The sequence below is a fragment of the Oncorhynchus keta genome, chromosome 10 (assembly GCF_023373465.1).
Source record: "Oncorhynchus keta strain PuntledgeMale-10-30-2019 chromosome 10, Oket_V2, whole genome shotgun sequence".
NCBI classification, from domain to species: Eukaryota; Metazoa; Chordata; class Actinopteri; order Salmoniformes; family Salmonidae; genus Oncorhynchus; species Oncorhynchus keta.
Window position 1 is genome coordinate 7,954,283 of NC_068430.1, and position 16,440 is coordinate 7,970,722.

The window sequence follows — 16,440 nt, forward strand, 5'->3', positions numbered from 1 at the left end:
TTGGTCTATACTTTCCACTTTCACACAGCCTCCATTCTTCAGGCTTTCCAAAATGTTGGATATGGACACCTCCATTCTTCTCAAACATCTCATTGCCAAAATCATTCAGGTTGGTCTATACTTTCCACCTATAACAGCCTCCATTCTTCTGGGAAGGCTTTCCACTAGATGTTGGAACATTGCTGCTATAACAGCCTCCAGTCTTCTGGGAAGGCTTTCCACTAGATGTTGGAACATTGCTGCTATAACAGCCTCCATTCTTCTGGGAAGGCTTTCTACTAGATGTTGGAACATTGCTGCTATAACAGCCTCCATTCCTCTGGGAAGGCTTTCCACTAGATGTTGGAACATTGCTGCTATAACAGCCTCCACTCTTCTGGGAAGGCTGTCCTCTAGATGTTGGAACATTGCTGCTATAACAGCCTCCACTCTTCTGGGAAGGCTGTCCTCTAGATGTTGGAACATTGCTGCTATAACAGCCTCCACTCTTCTGGGAAGGCTGTCCTCTAGATGTTGGAACATTGCTGCTATAACAGCCTCCACTCTTCTGGGAAGGCTGTCCTCTAGATGTTGGAACATTGCTGCGGGGACTTGCTTCCATTCAGCCAGTGAGGTCGGGAACTGATGTTGGGTGATTAGGCCTGGCTCTCAGTCGGTGTTCCAATTCATCCCAAAGGTGTTCGATGGGGTTGAGGCCAGTCAAGTCCACACCGATCTTGACAAACCATTTCTGTATGGACCTCGATTTTGTCATGTTGAAACAGGAAAGCATTAAGATTTCTCCTCCAACAAACGTTACAGTTGGCACTATGCATCCTGGTATCCGATAAACCCAGATTAATCTGTCGGACTGCAAGATGGTGCAGTGTGATTCATCACTCCAGAGAAAGGTTTTCCACAGCTCCAGAGTCCAATGGAGGGGAGCTTTAAACCACTCTAGCCAATGCTTGGCTTTGCGCAGGGCGATCTTAGTCCATGGAAACCCATTTCATGAAGCTCTCGACAAACAGTTCTTGTGCTGACGTTGCTCCCAGAGGTGGCTTGGAAGGCGGTGGTGAGTGTTGCAACCGAGGACAGACCATTTTTACCGCCTTCGCGCTTCAGCACTCGGCGGTCCAGTTCTGTGAGCTTGCGTGGCCTACCACTTCACAGCTGACCTCTTGTTGATCCTAGACATTTCCACTTCACAATAACAGCACTTACAGTTGACCGGGGCAGCTCTAGCAGGATAGAAATTTGACAAACTGACTTTTTGAAAAGGTGGCATCTTATGATGGTGCCACGTTGAAAGTCACTGAGCTCTTCAGTAAGGCCGTTCTACTGCCAGAGTTTGAATACCGGAGAGTGCATGTCTGTGTGCTCAATTTTATACACCTGTCAGTAACAGGCTGGGCTGAAATAGCCGCATCCTCCAAGTTGAAGGGGTGTCCACATACTTTTGTGAATGAATATATGTATATATATATAACATTTATGTTCTTGGACATTGAAGACTGTAAAATCCCCAGGTAATGAGCTCAAAGTGATTTCAATTTAGGAAATCTATTCCCAAGTATTTTCATGCATAAACAGAGAGGCATGTGTTAACGTATTGGGGATTGGAGACCCCTGCCATAGACCCTATTGGAGACCCCTGCCATAGACCCTATTGGAGACCCCTGCCATAGACCCTATTGGGGACCCCTGCCATAGACCCTATTGGGGACCCGTGCCATAGACCCTATTGGGGACCCCTGCCATAGACCCCCCCTGCTGGGGACCCCTGCCATAGACCCTATTGGGGACCCCTGCCATAGACCCCACTGGGGACCCCTGCCATAGACCCTATTGGGGACCCCTGCCATAGACCCCACTGGGGACCCCTGCCATAGACCCTATTGGGGACCCCTGCCATAGACCCTATTGGAGACCCCTGCCATAGACCCTGGGGACCCCTGCCATAGACCCCACTGGGGACCCCTGCCATAGACCCTATTGGAGACCCCTGCCCCCTGCCATAGACCCTATTGGAGACCCCTGCCATAGACCCTACTGGGGACCCCCCCTGCCATAGACCCTATTGGGGACCCCTGCCATAGACCCTATTGGGGACCCCTGCCATAGACCCTATTGGGGACCCCTGCCATAGACCCCACTGGGGACCCCTGCCATAGACCCTATTGGAGACCCCTGCCATAGACCCTATTGGAGACCCCTGCCATAGACCCTATTGGGGACCCCTGCCATAGACCCTATTGGAGACCCCTGCCATAGACCCTATTGGGGACCCCTGCCATAGACCCTATTGGGGACCCCTGCCATAGACCCTATTGGGGACCCCTGCCATAGACCCTATTGGGGACCCCTGCCATAGACCCTATTGGGGACCCCTGCCATAGACCCTATTGGAGACCCCTGCCATAGACCCCACTGGGGACCCCTGCCATAGACCCTATTGGGGACCCCTGCCATAGACCCTATTGGGGACCCCTGCCATAGACCCTATTGGGGACCCCTGCCATAGACCCTATTGGAGACCCCTGCCATAGACCCTATTGGAGACCCTGCCATAGACCCCACTGGGGACCCCTGCCATAGACCCTATTGGGGACCCCTGCCATAGACCCTATTGGGGAGACCCCTGCCATAGACCCTATTGGAGACCCCTGCCATAGACCCTATTGGGGACCCCTGCCATAGACCCCACTGGGGACCCCTGCCATAGACCCTATTGGGGACCCCTGCCATAGACCCTATTGGAGACCCCTGCCATAGACCCTATTGGAGACCCCTGCCATAGACCCTATTGGGGACCCCTGCCATAGACCCTATTGGGGACCCCCATAGCCATACCCCTGACCCTATTGGGGACCCCTGCCATAGACCCCACTGGGGACCCCTGCCATAGACCCTATTGGAGACCCCTGCCATAGACCCTATTGGAGACCCCTGCCATAGACCCTATTGGAGACCCCTGCCATAGACCCTATTGGGGACCCCTGCCATAGACCCTATTGGGGACCCATGCCATAGACCCTATTGGGGACCCCTGCCATAGACCCTATTGGGGACCCCTGCCATAGACCCTGCCATTGGAGACCCCCCTGCCATAGACCCTATTGGAGACCCCTGCCATAGACCCCACTGGGGACCCCTGCCATAGACCCTATTGGGGACCCCTGCCATAGACCCTATTGGGGACCCCTGCCATAGACCCTATTGGAGACCCCTGCCATAGACCCTATTGGAGACCCCTGCCATAGACCCTATTGGAGACCCCTGCCATAGACCCTATTGGGGACCCCTGCCATAGACCCTATTGGGGACCCCTGCCATAGACCCTATTGGAGACCCCTGCCATAGACCCTATTGGGGACCCCTGCCATAGACCCTATTGGGGACCCCTGCCATAGACCCTATTGGAGACCCCTGCCATAGACCCACTGGGGGTAGCCATAGACCCTAGAGGGGACCCCAGCGCCATAGACCCTATTGGAGGACCCCTGCCATAGACCCTAGGGGCCATAGGGTTTATTGGGGACCCCTGCGACCCTAGTGGGGACCCCTGCCATAGCCCCACTGGGGACCCCTGCCACTGGGGACCAGAGGGGGACCCCTGCCATAGTGGGGGACCCCTGCCATAGACCCTATTGGGGACCCCTGCCATAGACCCTATTGGAGACCCCTGCCATAGAGGGGGACCCCTGTAGGGTTTATTGGGGACCCCTGCCATAGAGGGGAGCCCTGCCTAGACCCCACTGGGCCCCTGCCATAGAGGGGGAGACCCCTGCCTAGACCCTATTGGGGACCCCTGCCAAGAGGGGACCCCTGCCATAGAGGTATTCAAACTTTCCCAGCCATAGAAACCTTTTTTTTTCTCCACCAGAGACCCTTTCCCCCTGCAATTCCCCCATGACCCCTGCCATAGAGGGGACCCCTGCAACCCTTAGACCCCTGCCATAATACCACTGGACCCCACTGGAGGATGGGTTTTTTCTATGGGGCCCATGGGGGAGCAGACTGACCAGAGAATGGAGAGATCTGAGGTTTCGTGAAGCATCTCCTGCACGTTGTCCAACATCTTGGTGTGGAATTGGGTCATGTTCATCACTTTAGCCAGGTCTGGGTATTCCTTGAGGGAGAGTGGGGCCTTGGACACACTGGTGTAGGCCTGTAACATGAGACAGCACAGGCATCTTGATACACTGGAACAGTGTAGGCTTATAACATGGAACAGTGTGTTTACAGTGTAGGCTTATAACATGGAACAGTGTGTTTACAGTGTAGGCTTATAACATGGAACCCCTGCCATAGACCCTATTATAAGACCCTATGGAACAGTGGGTTTAGACCCTAGTGGGGCCCCTATAACATGGAACAGTGTGTTTACAGTGTAGGCTTATAACATGGAACAGTGTGTTCCAGTGGGGCTTATAACATGGAACCCCTGTAGACCCTTTGGGGAGTGTAGGCCCTATAACCCCTGCCATGGAACAGTGTGGACCCCTGCAGTGACCCTATTGGGGACCCCTATAACCCTATGGAACCCCTGTGTTTACCCTAGTGGAGACCCTATAACATGGGGACAGTGCCATAGATAACCCATGGAAGACAGTGGGTTTAGACCCTAGTGGAGGCCCCTATAACCCTATGGAACCCCTGCCATAGTTTACAGTGTAGGCCCCTGATAGACCCTATGGAACCCCTGTGTTCACAGTGGAGACCCCTAGGCCCCTATAACATGGAACAGTGTGTTTACCCTGTAGGCCCCTATAACCCTATTGGAACCCCTGTGTTTACCCTAGTGGGGACCCCTATAACCCTATTGGAACAGTGTAGGCTCATAACATTGAACAGTGTAGGCTGCCATAACCCTATTGAACAGTGTAGGCTCATAACATTGAACAGTGTAGGCTTATAACATTGAACAGTGTAGGCTCCATAACATTGAACAGTGTAGGCTCATAACATTGAACAGTGTAGGACTCCATAACCCCTGAACAGTGTAGGCCCCTGCCATAGACCCTATTGAACCCTGTGTAGGGACCCCTCATAACATTGAACAGTGTGTTTACAGTGGGGCTTATAACATGGAACAGTGTGTTTAGTGTAGGCTTATAACATGGGGACCCCTGCCATAGACCCCACTGGGGACTTATAACATGGAACAGTGTAGACCCCATAACATGGAACCTAGTGGAGACTTATAACCCTATGGAACAGTGTGCCACAGACCCTAGGGGACTTATAACCCTATGGAACCCCTGTAGACCACAGTGTGGAGACCCCTATAACATGGAACAGTGTGTTTACAGTGTAGGCTTATAACATGGAACAGTGTGTTTACAGTAGACCCTAGGGGGATAACATAGAAACAGTGTGTTCACAGTGTAGGCCCCTATAACATGGAACAGTGTAGGCTTATAACATGGAACAGTGTGTTTACACCCCTGTAGACTTATAACATGGGGGAACAGTGTGTTTACAGTGACCCTATTGGGGACATGGAACAGTGTGTTTACAGTGTAGGCTTATAACATGGAACAGTGTAGTTTGGGGACAGTGGGGCCCCTGCCATAACATGGAACAGTGTAGACCCACAGCCATAGGCTTTGGGGACCCCTGCCATAACATGGAACAGTGTAGTTTGGGGACAGTGTAGGCTCATAACATGGAACAGTGTGTTCATAGTGTAGGCCCCTTATAACATGGAACAGTGTGTTTACAGTGTAGGCTTATAACATGGAACAGTGTGTTCCCTATTGGGGAGTGTAGGCTTATAACATGGAACAGTGTGTTCACAGTGTAGGCCCCTATAACATGGAACAGTGTATTATAACATGGAACAGTGTGTTCATAACATGGAACAGTTGTCAGTGTAGGCTTATAACATGGAACAGTGTGTTTACAGTGTAGGCTTAAAACATTGAACAGTGTAGGCTTACAACATGGAACAGTGTAGGCTTATAACATGGAACAGTGTGTTCACAGTGTAGGCTTATAACATGGAACAGTGTGTTTACAGTGTAGGCTTATAACATGGAAGCAGTGTGTTTACAGTGTAGGCTTAGAGGGGTGGAACAGTGTGTTTACAGTGTAGGCTTAGAACATGGAACAGTGTGTTTACAGTGTAGGCTTATAACATGGAACAGTGTGTTTACAGTGTAGGCTTATAACATGGAACAGTGTGTTCCTAGAGTGTAGGCTTATAACATGGAACAGTGTGTTTACAGTGTAGGCTTTATAACATGGAACAGTGTGTTTACAGTGTAGGCTTATAACATGGAACAGTGTGTTTATAACAACAGTTTACAGTGTAGGCTTAACATAACATGGAACAGTGTGTTTACAGTGTAGGCTTATAACATGGAACAGTGTGTTTACAGTGTAGGCTTATAACATGGAACAGTGTGTTCACAGTGTAGGCTTATAACATGGAACAACTGTTTTTACAGTGTAGGCTTATAACATGGAACAGTGTGTTTACAGTGGGCTTATAACATTGAACAGTGTGTTTACAGTGTGAGGTTTATAACATGGAACAGTGTGTTTACAGTGTAGGCTTATAACATGGAACAGTGTGTTTACAGTGTAGGCTTATAACATGGAACAGTGTGTTTACAGTGTAGGCTTATAACATGGAACAGTGTGTTTACAGTGTAGGCTTATAACATGGAACAGTGTGTTTACAGTGTAGGCTTATAACATGGAACAGTGTGTTTACAGTGTAGGCTTATAACATGGAACAGTGTGTTTACAGTGTAGGCTTATAACATGGAACAGTGTGTTCACAGTGTAGGCTTATAACATGGAACAGTGTGTTTACAGTGTAGGCTTATAACATGGAACAGTGTGTTCACAGTGTAGGCTCATAACATGGAACAGTGTGTTTACAGTGTTCACAACATGGAACAGTGTGTTTACAGTGTAGGCTTATAACATGGAACAGTGTAGGCTTATAACATGAACAGTGTGTTTACAGTGTAGGCTTATAACATGGAACAGTGTGTTTACAGTGTAGGCTTATAACATGGAACAGTGTGTTTACAGTGTAGGCTTATAACATGGAACAGTGTGTTTACAGTGTAGGCTCAGTGTAGGCTCATAACATGGAACAGTGTGTTTACAGTGTAGGCTCATAACATGGAACAGTGTGTTTACAGTGTAGGCTTATAACATGGAACAGTGTAGGCTTATAACATGGAACAGTGTGTTTACAGTGTAGGCTTATAACATGGAACAGTGTGTTTACAGTGTAGGCTTATAACATGGAACAGTGTGTTTACAGTGTAGGCTTATAACATGGAACAGTGTGTTTACAGTGTAGGCTTATAACATGGAACAGTGTGTTTACAGTGTAGGCTCATAACATGGAACAGTGTGTTTACAGTGTAGGCTCATAACATGGAACAGTGTGTTTACAGTGTAGGCTTATAACATTGAACAGTGTAGGCTTATAACATGGAACAGTGTGTTTACAGTGTAGGCTTATAACATGGAACAGTGTGTTTACAGTGTAGGCTTATAACATGGAACAGTGTGTTAACAACAGTGTAGGCTTATAACATGGAACAGTGTGTTTACAGTGTAGGCTTATAACATGGAACAGTGTAGTTTAACATTGACAGTGTAGGCTTATAACATGGAACAGTGTGTTCACAGTGTAGGCTTATAACATGGAACAGTGTGTTTACAGTGAACAGTGTAGGCTTATAACATGGAACAGTGTGTTTAGATGTAAAGGCTTATAACATGGAACAGTGTAATCTTATAACATGGAACAGTGTGTTCACAGTGTAGGCTTATAACATGGAACAGTGTGTTCACAGTGTAGGCTTATAACATGGAACAGTGTGTTTACAGTGTAGGCTTATAACATGGAACAGTGTGTGGTAGATGTAAAGTATTTCTAGGGTAAGTGCCATACCTGTAATCTTAACCAGTCCAGTCTCAGAGCCCTGAAGTCAAACTCCTCTCCGTTTTCCACTGTTGAGGGACATTTTATCTTTATTTAACCAGGCAAGTCAGTTAAGAACAAATTCTTATTCACAATGACGGCCTAGGAACAGTGGGTTAACTGCCTTGTTCAGGGACAGGATGACAGATTGTTACAGATTGTAGGACCTTGCAGTAGATATGAAATCTAGATTTCAGATACATTTTATTTACCTTGCTTGATAGTCAGTGCAGACAGGGTTGAGACAAATGATGTCATCAGGACTGATTCCTCTTCTGGACAGACGTACATATTCTACAGGACAGAATAGTCAAAACAGTAATAGAAGCAACGTCCTCTGGGATAAATGCTTTCTTAGACTAAAAACAACATATACAGTATGATGATAAGTCACAATTATTTTGGTCCGCTCTGAAATAATAAAAGGCCCAAGAGTAGATCCTTGAGGCATACCACATTGTATTGTGTCTCTATTCAATTCAAGTTTCAAACAGTAAGCCCCCCCCACCCCCCCCACCCCCCGCAGCGTGCCCTGGAGGTAATGGCATCCTGGTCTTTGGTGGAGATTAGGGAAAGAACATCCTGGACTTGAGATGACATAATGGCAGGAGACAAGAGCCCCCCCATCCCCCCCCCCCGCCCCCCCGCCCCCCAGTACCTGCATGGTGTCGTTGAGGAGCAGAGCATCAAACTGGGCCAGGTACTGGACATGGTAGCGTTGCACCACACGGCTGTACTTTGTCATCAGGGTCCTCAACCTCTCCATGTAGAACAGGAGTTCAGCATCTGAGCATCAAACTGGGCTAGTGACTACTGGACATACAACTATACAGTACATAAACAACTACTGGCTGTACAACTCATACAGTACATATGAACATGTAAAACTAGTGAACTAGGAGTATCAGCCATCTGCTACTGTATCAACAGTACAACTACAGTATAAAACTAGTGACTACTGTATCAACAGTACAACTATACAGTACATAAACTAGTGACTACTGTATCAACAGTACAACTATACAGTACATAAACTAGTGACTACTGTATCAACAGTAAAACTATACAGTACATAAACTAGTGACTACTGTATCAACAGTACAACTATACAGTACATAAACTAGTGACTACTGTATCAACAGTAAAACTATACAGTACATAAACTAGTGACTACTGTATCAACAGTACAACTATACAGTACATATGAACATGTAAAACTAGTGACTACTGTATCAACAGTAAAACTATACAGTACATAAACTAGTGACTACTGTATCAACAGTAGAACTATACAGTACATAAACTAGTGACTACTGTGTCAACAGTAAAACTATACAGTACATAAACTAGTGACTACTGTGTCAACAGTAGGAATATATAGTACAGAAACACATGACTACTGTGTCAACAGTACAACTTTCTTGTTTTTTAACAGCCAGATACAGTAGCTGTTGTATAAGCTTCTTCTCCATTGTTTAGCTGTGTGACTTGAATGCTAATATTAGGTGCATCTTGCAAAACTTTAATGTACAGGAGAGCCACTTGAAACAAACATATTCTTCATGCATTCTGCTCAGCATGCTAATATGGTACTGTATATATTTATGGCTGATATTGGAGATTGATAGAAAGTGGCATGGCAGGAGGGTCTGCTGTGGTTAGAGGGTCTGCTGTGGTTAGAGGGTCTGCTGTGGTTAGAGGGTCTGCTGTGGTGAGAGGGTCTGCTGTGGTGAGAGGGTCTGCTGTGGTTAGAGGGTCTGCTGTGGTTAGAGGGTCTGCTGTGGTGAGAGGGTCTGTGGTGAGAGGGTCTGTGTGGTGAGAGGGTCTGCTGTGGTGAGAGGGTGGTGAGAGGGTCTGCTGTGGTTAGAGGGTCTGCTGTGGTTAGAGGGTCTGCTGTGGTGAGAGGGTCTGCTGTGGTGAGAGGGTCTGCTGTGGTTAGAGGGTCTGCTGTGGTTAGAGGGTCTGCTGTGGTTAGAGGGTCTGCTGTGGTTAGAGGGTCTGCTGTGGTTAGAGGGTCTGCTGTGGTTAGAGGGTCTGCTGTGGTGAGAGGGTCTGCTGTGGTGAGAGGGTCTGCTGTGGTGAGAGGGTCTGCTGTGGTTAGAGGGTCTGCTGTGGTTAGAGGGTCTGCTGTGGTTAGAGGGTCTGCTGTGGTGAGAGGGTCTGCTGTGGTGAGAGGGTCTGCTATGGTGAGAGGGTCTGCTGTGGTTAGAGGGTCTGCTATGGTTAGAGGGTCTGCTGTGGTGAGAGGGTCTGATGTGTGTCTAACTTCAAACGTACGAGTCTACGTAGTCCTCTGGAGTCTTGGTCTTGGGAATATTCTCTGAATATCTGACGAGCCACAGGACCTCGTCACGGGAAAACGACAGAGCCATGAACACAAACAACACCTTAGGGATGGATTGACATTAAGAGAAAAAAAAGACAAATATTTAGCAAAAGACACATCACTGTTTGACCATATTCATGTACTGAACATGGAGAGCTCTGAAATAAAAACACATAGCAGATTGTCTGTTTAGTATTGTATAGAACGAGAGGTCAATGCAAGTAATGTAATGTAATACATCTCTGATGATAGTGTCCAAACATACAGGGAAGCTGAACATGCAATAGATTGGCACTATTAGCCAGATGAACTAAATTTTTTATTTTACCTTTATTTAACTAGGCACGTCAGTTAAGAACAAATTCTTATTTTCAATGACAGCCTAGGAACAGTGGGTTAACTGCCTGTTCAGGGGCAGAATGACAGATTTGTACTTTGTCAGCTCGGGGGTTTGAACTTGCAACCTTCCGGTTACTCGTCCAATGCTCTCACCACTAGGCTACGCTGCCGCCCCAAGAGGTTATGTACCTTGGGTCCCAGAAGTCCAGGTTCATCCTCCAGGACTTTGACCAGCTCCTTCAAGGCGTTCCTCAGGAAACCTCTCCTCTCTCTGTGCATGGCTCCACTGACATACATATGACAACACACATAGTTATCTATATTCTTGACTTTAACTGTTAATCATATGGTGGCCATGGTTGCTGGTTCAAATCCGTCTCGAAGGACCATGAAAAAGAGTGCTACTTGCTGTTGACGTTAAATGGGAGACCATTCAACCAATTGGTGGCGCTATCTGAAGCAGGTCCATCCTTTCAGGCTCAGTTTGAGTTAAAAAATAAATGGTTTTATACACAAACAGATAACTCACCTGTTGACCATAACATGCTCGCGACATTCTTTGATATCGGCGATACGCTTACTGTACCTGTCACAATGAAACAAGGAAGAGCTATCAGTAAGATTATACTTCAGTACGGTACACGTTACCAGACAGGGCCTCTCCCAACAGCATCTTAGCACCACCATCATAATTCAATTAAAACCTATGTAGGAGCATTGTTAAACATGCTAAAATATGCTAACCAGCAATGTTTTTTTGTTGTCTACAAGAGCATTGGGAACCAGGGTATGGAACATTGGAAAACCAGGGCTCAGAACATTGGGAAACAGGGCCCAGAACATTGGGAACCAGGGCCCGGAACATTGGGAACCAGGGCCCGGAACATTGGGAACCAGGGCCCGGAACATTGGGAACCAGGGCCCGGAACATTGGGAACCAGGGCCCGGAACATTGGTAACTAGGGTATGGAACATTGGTAACCAGGGCCCAGAACATTGGGAACCAGGGCCCAGAACATTGGGAACTAGAATCAGCTTGACACCCAGTCCAATCACTGTGAGGACAGAGTATAAATGTCATAATAATGTCGTACCCTTTCAGGCCATCGAAGTAGTCCTCTGTGATCTTATGGATGTTGATTGTCTCATCCCTGATGATGGTGAGATAAAGGCCGCTGCGGAGGGCCATCTTCCACAGCTCCTGAGATGACTGGTTGGTGTTCAGACTGCTATGACACAGCAGGTAACCCACTGAAGGAGAGGAGAGATCAACATGAATAGAGTGCAACCACTGAAGTCTTTTTGTTTTTCAGAAGGTAGCCTAGACCGAGTCTGAAGATAATAACTAGCACTCACGAAGGATCCATCGCTCCATCACCTCTAAGGACAAGTACTCACAGGCCATCTGTGGGGAAACACAAGTTAGTCATTTAATTAGTTAATATTAAGTCATCAATAGTCGTCTCTGATTATTTTACAGATGTCCTGTGAATTATTGTACTTTATGATAACACAAGACATGCTGACGTTCACATGTGGCTGTTACAGGTTCACACGCTAACTTCTCCGAAAGGGATTTATATCCAGACACAATACTCAATACAAAATATAGTGCCATCATATTAGCTATACACTGTGTGCTTGGGCAGTGGTCTCTGTTTCTTGGCTGAAGTTTTGAATCCCACATGAAGAGAACCACGGGGCACAGAGACTAACACAGAACACTATGGTACAAAGACGACAGTGGCTGCTTTTGAAATCAGCAGACGGGACATTCTAGGGAGGGGGGAGAGAGGAGGAGAGGACAGAAGAGGAAAATAAAATAGAAAAAGTGAAGAGAAGAGAAGATAAGAAAACAGAAGATAAGAGATGAAGAGAAAAGAAAAAACAGATTAGAGTAGAAAAGGGGAAAGGACAAAAGTCTCACAGTGTCACAGCTGGCAGCAGGTCCAAAGGAGAGGAGAAGACGGGGGGAGGGAGAGGAGGGGGAGAGAGGGGGAGAGAGGGCAGTCTCACGGTGTCACAGCAGGCAGGGTCCAAAGGAGAGGAGAGGAGGGAGAGGAGAGGAGAGGAGAGGAGAGGAGAGGTCTCAGAGTGAGCTGGCAGCAGGTCAAGGAGAGGAGAGGAGAGGAGGAGAGGAGAGGAGAGGAGGGAGAGGAGAGGACGGGGGGGAGAGGAGAGGAGAGGGGGAGAGGAGAGGGGGGGAGAGGGGAGAGAGGGCAGTCTCACGGTGTCACAGCAGGCAGGGTCCAAAGGAGAGGAGAGGAGAGGAGAGGAGAGGAGAGGAGAGGAGAGGGAGAGGAGAGGAGAGGAGAGGAGAGGAGAGGAGAGGAGAGGACGGGGAGAGAGGAGAGGAGAGGACGGGGGAGGAGAGGAGAGGAGAGGGACAGAAGAGGAAAATAAAATAGAAAAAGTGAAGAGAAGAGAAGATAAGAAAACAGAAGATAAGAGATGAAGAGAAAAGAAAAAACAGATTAGAGTAGAAAAGGGGAAAGGACAAAAGTCTCACAGTGTCACAGGGCTGGCAAAGGAGAGCAGGTCCAAAGGAGAGGAGAAGACGGGGAGGAGAGGAGAGGGGGAGAGGGGGAGAGAGGGCAGTCTCACGGTGTCACAGCTGGCAGCAGGTCCAGAGGAGAGGAGAAGACGGGGGAGGAGAGGAGAGGGAGGAGAGGAGGGGGAGAGAGGGCAGTCTCACGGTGTCACAGCAGGCAGGGTCCAAAGGAGAGGAGAACGGGGGAGGAGAGGAGAGGAGAGGAGAGAGGAGAGGAGAGGGGGAGAGGGGGAGAGAGGGCAGTCTCACGGTGTCACAGCAGGCAGGGTCCAAAGGAGAGGAGAGGAGAGGAGAGGAGAGGAGAGGAGAGGAGAGGAGAGGAGAGGAGAGGAGAGGAGAGGAGAGGAGAGGAGGGGAGGAGAGGAGAGGGGAGAGAGGGCAGTCTCACGGTGTCACAGCAGGCAGGGCCCAAAGGAGAGGAGAAGAGGAGAGGGAGAGGAGAGGAGAGGAGAGGAGAGGAGAGGAGAGGAGAGGAGAGAGGAGAGGGGGTGAGAGGGCAGTCTCACGGTGTCACAGCAGGCAGGGCCCAAAGGAGAGGAGAAGAGAGAGGAGAGGAGAGGAGAGGAGAGGAGAGGAGAGGAGAGGAGGGAGAGGAGAGGAGAGGAGAGGAGAGGAGAGAGGGCAGTCTCACGGTGTCACAGCAGGCAGGGCCCAAAGGAGGAGCAGAGGAGAGGAGAGAGAGAGGAGAGGAGAGGAGAGGAGAGGAGAGGAGAGGAGAGGAGAGGAGAGGAGAGGAGAGGAGAGGGGAGAGAGGGCAGTCTCACGGTGTCACAGCAGGCAGGGCCCAAAGGAGAGGAGAAGAGGAGAGGAGAGGGGGAGAGGAGAGGAGAGGAGAGGAGAGGAGAGGAGAGGAGAGGAGAGGGGGTGAGAGGGCAGTCTCACGGTGTCACAGAGGCAGGGCCCAAAGGAGAGGAGAGAGAGGAGAGGAGAGGAGAGGAGAGGAGAGGAGAGGAGAGAGGGAGAGGGAGAGAGAGGGCAGTCTCACGGTGTCACAGCAGGCAGGGCCCAAAGGAGAGGAGAAGAGAAGAGGGGAGAGAGGAGAGGAGAGGAGAGGAGAGAGAGGAGAGGAGAGGAGGAGGAGAGGAGAGGAGAGGAGAGGAGAGGGGGAGAGAGGGGAGAGAGGGTCAGCAGGCAGGGCCCAAAGGAGAGGGGAGAGGAGAAGAGGAGAGGAGAGGAGAGGAGAGGAGAGGAGAGGAGAGGGGAGAGAGGGCAGTCTCACGGTGTCACAGCAGGCAGGGCCCAAAGGAGAGGAGAAGAGAAGAGGGGGAGAGGAGAGGAGAGGAGAGGAGAGGAGAGGAGAGAGGAGAGGAGAGGAGAGGAGAGGAGGAGAGGAGGAGGAGAGGAGGGCAGTCTCACAGTGTCACAGCAGGCAGGGTCCAAAGGAGAGGAGAAGAGAAGAGGGGAGAGGAGAGATGAGGGGATAGAGGGGAGAGGAGAAGGGGGAGAGGAGAGGAGAGGAGGAGAGAGGAGAGAGAGGAGAGGAGAGGGGGAGAGAGGAGAGGAGAAGAGAAGAGGGGGAGGAGAGGGAGAGGAGAGGAGAGGGAGAGGAGAGGAGAGGAGAGGAGAGGAGAGGGAGAGGAGGGAGAGGAGGGCAGTCTCACAGTGACAGCAGGCAGGGTCCAAAGGAGAGGAGAAGAGAAGAGGGGGAGAGAGAGAGGGGAGAGAGGAGAGGAGAGGAGAGGAGAGATGAGGAGGAGGAGAGATGAGGAGAGAGGAGAAGAGGGGAGAGAGGAGAGGAGAGATGAGGGGAGAGGAGAGGGGAGAGAGGAGAGGAGAGATGAGGGGAGAGAGAGGAGAGAGAGAAGAGGGGGAGAGGAGAGGAGAGAAGAGGGGGAGAGGAGAGATGAGGGGGAGAGAGGGGAGGAGAGAGGAGAGGAGAGGGGAGAGAGAGAAGAGGGGGAGAGGACAGGAGAGGGGGAGAGAAGAGGAGAGATGAGGGGAGAGGAGAGGAGATATGAGGGGGAGAGAGAGGAGGAGAGATGGGGGAGAGAGGAGGAGAGGAGAGATGAGGGGAGAGGAGAGGGGAGAGAGGAGAAAAGAGATGAGGGGAGAGAGAGAGAGGAGAGGGGAGAAGAGGAGAGAGGGGGAGAGAGGAGAGATGAGGGGGAGAGAAGAGAAGAGGAGAGGAGAGGAGAGGAGAGGAGAGAAGAGGGGAGAGAGGAGAGGGAGAGAGAAGAGAGGGGAGAGGAGAGGAGAGAGGGGAGAGAGGAGAGAAGAGGGGGGGGGAGAGAGAAGAGATGAGGGGGAGAAGGAGGGAGAGATGAGGAGAGAGAGAGGGAGGAGAGATGAGGAGAGAGAGGGGGAGAGAGAGAAGAGAAAAAGAGGGAGAGAGAAGAGAAAAAGAGGGCGAGAGAGAGGAGAGGAGAGAAGAGAAGAGGGGGAGAGGAGAGGAGAGAAGAGAAGAGGGAAGAGGGGGAGAGAGAGATGAGGAGAGAGAGAATAGGGAGAGAGAAGAGAAAAAGAGGGAGAGAGAGGAGAGGAGAGAAGAGAAGAGGGGGAGAGGAGAGGAGAGAAGAGAAGAGGGGGAGGGAGAGGAGAGAGAAGAGGGGGAGAGAGGAGAGGAGAGAAGAGGGGAGAGAGAGGAGAGAAGAGGGGGAGAGAGAAGAGAAGAGGGGGAGAGAGAGGAGAGAAGAGGGAGAGAGAGGGGAGAGGAGAGAAGAGAAAAAGAGGGAGAGAGAAGAGAAAAACAGGGAGAGAGAAGAGAAAAACAGGGAGAGAGAAGAGAAAAACAGGGAGAGAGAAGAGAAAAACAGGGAGAGAGAGGAGAGAGAAGGGGGGGAGAGAGGAGATGAGAGAAGAGGGGGAGAGAGGAGAGGAGAGAAGAGGGGGAGAGAGAGGAGAAGAGAAAAAGAGGGAGAGAGAAGAGAAAAAGAGGGAGAGAGAAGTGAAAAAGAGGGAGAGAGAGGAGAGGAGAGGAGAGAAGAAGAGGGAGAGGAGAGGAGAGAAGAGAAGAGGGGGAGAGGAGAGAAGAGAAGAGGGGGAGAGAAGAGGAGAGATGCGAGAAGAGGGGGAGAGAGGAGACGAGAGAAGATGGGGAGAGAGGAGACGAGAGAAGAGAGAAGAGGAGAGACGAGAGAAGAGGGGGAGAGAGGAGAGGAGAGAAGAGGGGGAAGAGAGAGGAGAGAAGAGGGGGAAGAGAGAGGAGAGAAGAGGGGGAGAGAGAGGAGAGAAGAGGGGAGAGAGAGGCGAGAAGAGGGGGAGAGAGAGGCGAGAAGAGGGGGAGAGAGAGGGGAGAAGAGGGGGAGAGAGAGGAGAGGAGATGAGATGAGGAGAGGAGATGAGGAGAGG

General features: G+C 49.9%; 1 protein-coding gene across 1 annotated transcript in view; it reads right to left on the reverse strand.

Annotated features, from left to right (window-relative positions):
* Positions 1–16,440, reverse strand: part of nckap1l (NCK associated protein 1 like) — a 58,681-nt gene that overhangs the window by 27,186 nt on the left and 15,055 nt on the right. The window contains 9 exon segments of the mRNA XM_052526393.1: positions 4,005–4,150; positions 7,907–7,965; positions 8,149–8,230; positions 8,595–8,722; positions 10,203–10,323; positions 10,791–10,887; positions 11,131–11,187; positions 11,696–11,852; positions 11,958–12,006. Of these exon segments, the coding sequence (XP_052382353.1) occupies positions 4,005–4,150; positions 7,907–7,965; positions 8,149–8,230; positions 8,595–8,722; positions 10,203–10,323; positions 10,791–10,887; positions 11,131–11,187; positions 11,696–11,852; positions 11,958–12,006 (896 nt within the window).